This window comes from Cynara cardunculus (assembly GCF_001531365.2).
Source record: "Cynara cardunculus var. scolymus isolate 2C chromosome LG 13, CcrdV1, whole genome shotgun sequence".
NCBI classification, from domain to species: Eukaryota; Viridiplantae; Streptophyta; class Magnoliopsida; order Asterales; family Asteraceae; genus Cynara; species Cynara cardunculus.
The window spans coordinates 26,446,520-26,449,775 of NC_037540.1; the positions used below are offsets into that span (position 1 = coordinate 26,446,520).

A 3,256-nucleotide genomic window follows, 5' to 3' on the forward strand; every position below is an offset into this window, starting at 1 on the left:
CATTTTAGATTACTTCTAATTAACCCGGACAATTACTAACATATTATAAAATTTTCCGACGGACATATCCGTCGGAAAATACAAATCCGTCGGAAATTCCGTCGGAAAAGACATTTAGCGGCGGGGGTTTTTCCGACGGCAAAATCCGTCGGAAAGTTGTTTTTCCGACGGATTTCCGACGGATTTTGCCGTCGGAAAAACCCGATTTTTTAGTAGTGACACACACACACACACATATATATATATATATATATATATATATATATATCAAGTTCATTATTTATGATGAATGTTAACCACCGATAAGGCATTGTCAAACTCTTATACATTTACCCTTTATTTATAATTAAGAAAAATGTTTGCAATTAAAGTTTCTCATGCATCACCATGCATGTGTTTTTGTGTGGAAAGTGAATCAAGAAAAAGTTCAAGATTCCAATTGGAATCAATGCAAGATTTTAATGGCAAACATGTTATAAATATATTATTCAAATTAATAGCCTTTTTTCCCTTTAAAAAGGAATATTTTTCCAATAAAAGTTTTTAATTATATGTTTATAATAGCCCCAAAGCAAACCCCTTTGAAAAGGGCATTCCTTTCTTCATCCTCTCTATGCTTTGCCCATAAGCTTAGAACCCCAAACCCTCTCTATATTCTCCTCTGTAGCACCCTCTCAAAAAACCTACCACATTTTTTTCTTTTTTCCAACTAAAATAGACGACATGTCGAAGCTTACCCAAAACGTCGATTACAGCATACCACAGATAACGAGATTGTATGGTCGCAAAAGACCGATCCATAAAATACTTGGAGGCGGAGAAGGTACATTTTTACGTATATAAATTATTTGTACTTTGGCATACGGCATGATGTTTTATTTAACCGTGTTACAGAACTAAAATGCATACTATGTAAATCGACATTGAGCGGTTACAGTTGTCATCTCATCTCTTTTGAAAAAAAAATAACTGATAGATGTAGCGTACAGTAAAAATTATTTGTTTGACCAACGTACCATGAAGTATGTTATACTATTCTTTTGCCATTTCCATGTAAATTTTATCATTTTTATTGTATCACCAACTGTATCTTTTAGACAAGAATTGAGATTTGAGCTCGTTTGTCGTTAAGAGGAATTGACGGATTTGTCAATAAAATGGATTAACGTAACATGGATAAAAAAGTAAATTTGCCTTCTCATTTTAGTTATTTTTTGAAACTCTTATTTCAGTTATTTGGAAAATGACAGTGTGCTAAGAAACATAGTTTTTAAATTTTCAGTTGCAGATATTTTATTATGGAGAAACAAAATAATATCTGGTGTAACTTCTATCGTGGTGTTGACGATATGGTTTTTGTTTGAGTTTGCGGAATATAACCTTGTGACATTTCTCTGTCACTTGACCATCACCGTCATGCTCATAATATTTATTTGGACAAATGGAGCCAAAGCCTTTGGATGGTAAGTGAGTTAAGTTTTGATCTACTTTAAACGTGTAAACTTAAGGTATAACGAGTCGAAAATTGTGTGTTACAGGACTCCTCCAAATGTCCCCAAGATCCTATTGGAAGAATCGACGATATATCAAGGTTTTTGTGCAAATTTGAACTTCCTCATATCTAGGCTCGTCTACATTGCATGTGGAAACGACATCAAACTCTTCTGTTTGGTAATACTTTAAAAGTTACAACTTTTTTTATCATCTATTAAAAAACTGATAATATAGACTTAAACATTATAAAATATTAAAATTGATCAATTAAGCATAACCATAACTGATGAATAATTCATCGGGTTTTCCCCCTAATATATCTAATACCAACGACTTTATTTTATCACAAATAAAACTTTTTGGCTGTAGAAACTGTGATCTTAATTTATACATATTACTCACACAAAGCAATACCTGTAGCCAAATGGTTTTTTAACCTAGCAGTATTCGACCTCTGGCCTCCCAGAAGGTCAAAGCTTAAAAACTCACTAAAAATAAGGAAGGTGTATGAGTTTATTTGTTGCATTTGTCGTATATAAAAATTATATACTTAGAAAAAAACAATATATGTGGTTCAAAATGAGTGAACTTTGATGGCAAGAATACTAGAACTCTGACATCAATTTTAAAACTGATAGACTGAGTTCTTTATAAACACATTTTCATTTTTATTCCATTTTGTAAAATAAAACAAGACTAATAAAAAATTAAGATAACTTCGACTAGATTAACCCCATATATTGATTTGTAGTAAAATGATAATACAATGATCATAACCGTACATACGATATTCAAATGACGGAACCGTCACAAACCCAATATTTTGAGCTGATGACAAAATGGATAAATTAGACATACAAATTGGATAACAAGTTAAAATATAAGGTGGGTTAAAACAACCCGATTAACTTTTTTTTTTTTTTTTTTTCATTTTTTAGTTTTAGATATAATCGGTATATTAAATTTAATTAGAAAAAACCAGGATTGAAATGATTGTCCAATTTTTTTAATAATGCAAGTAATTGTATCCTTACACCTTTTAAACTGTTTGACTTTTTAAATAAATGATTGTATGAGAATAAAAGTTAAAATGAGAAGTGTAAGAAGAGATTTAGACTCTTGATCACTTAAATTAGGATTGATCTAGTGGTCCAAATTAAGTCTTAAAATAACCATGAATTAGCTTAGAAGCGCATTTTCAATTGATATTCAGTTACGATTGAATCAAGCGCAAAGATCTCTTCTTACCATTTACATGATAACTATTGATTTTACAGGAAATTAACTCTTGATTTTTAACAATTTTTTAATAAAATATAATACATATCGAACTTTTTTACTTGAAGTTAAAATATGCCTTTTCACCCGATCTTAGTAATTGTACATCTGATTGTGTATATTATATATATATATATATATATATATACATATATATACACACACATACACTAAAATGGTACTTGTACAATGCAACGTGATAAATTTTGATTTTAATGTATAGTTTATATTATGTCTCTATTGATATAATACGATTTTATGTGATAATGTTTTTATTTATTTTTAAATGAAATATAAATTTGAAGATAGCATAAAAATTTGAAAAAAATAAATCGATATTAGTATTAAATTAACTATTTAGTAGTTCTCGTTTTTTTGGTGTAACTACTATAATTCAATTTTTTATTATAATTTAATTTAGATTTAATAATAAAGTAATTTATTTTTGGTTTAATAATATAATTTTTTATAAAGATAATAATTA

At 28.9% G+C, this 3,256-nt stretch overlaps 1 protein-coding gene across 1 annotated transcript in view; it reads left to right on the plus strand.

Moving 5' to 3' along the window:
* Positions 1-693: 693 nt before the first annotated feature.
* LOC112525900 (reticulon-like protein B9) overlaps positions 694-3,256 on the plus strand; it is a 4,312-nt gene continuing 1,749 nt past the window's right edge. The window contains exons 1-3 of the mRNA XM_025136217.1: positions 694-823; positions 1,283-1,463; positions 1,539-1,671. Of these exons, the coding sequence (XP_024991985.1) occupies positions 724-823; positions 1,283-1,463; positions 1,539-1,671 (414 nt within the window). The 5' untranslated portion in view covers positions 694-723. The remainder of the gene's footprint in view (positions 824-1,282; positions 1,464-1,538; positions 1,672-3,256) is intronic.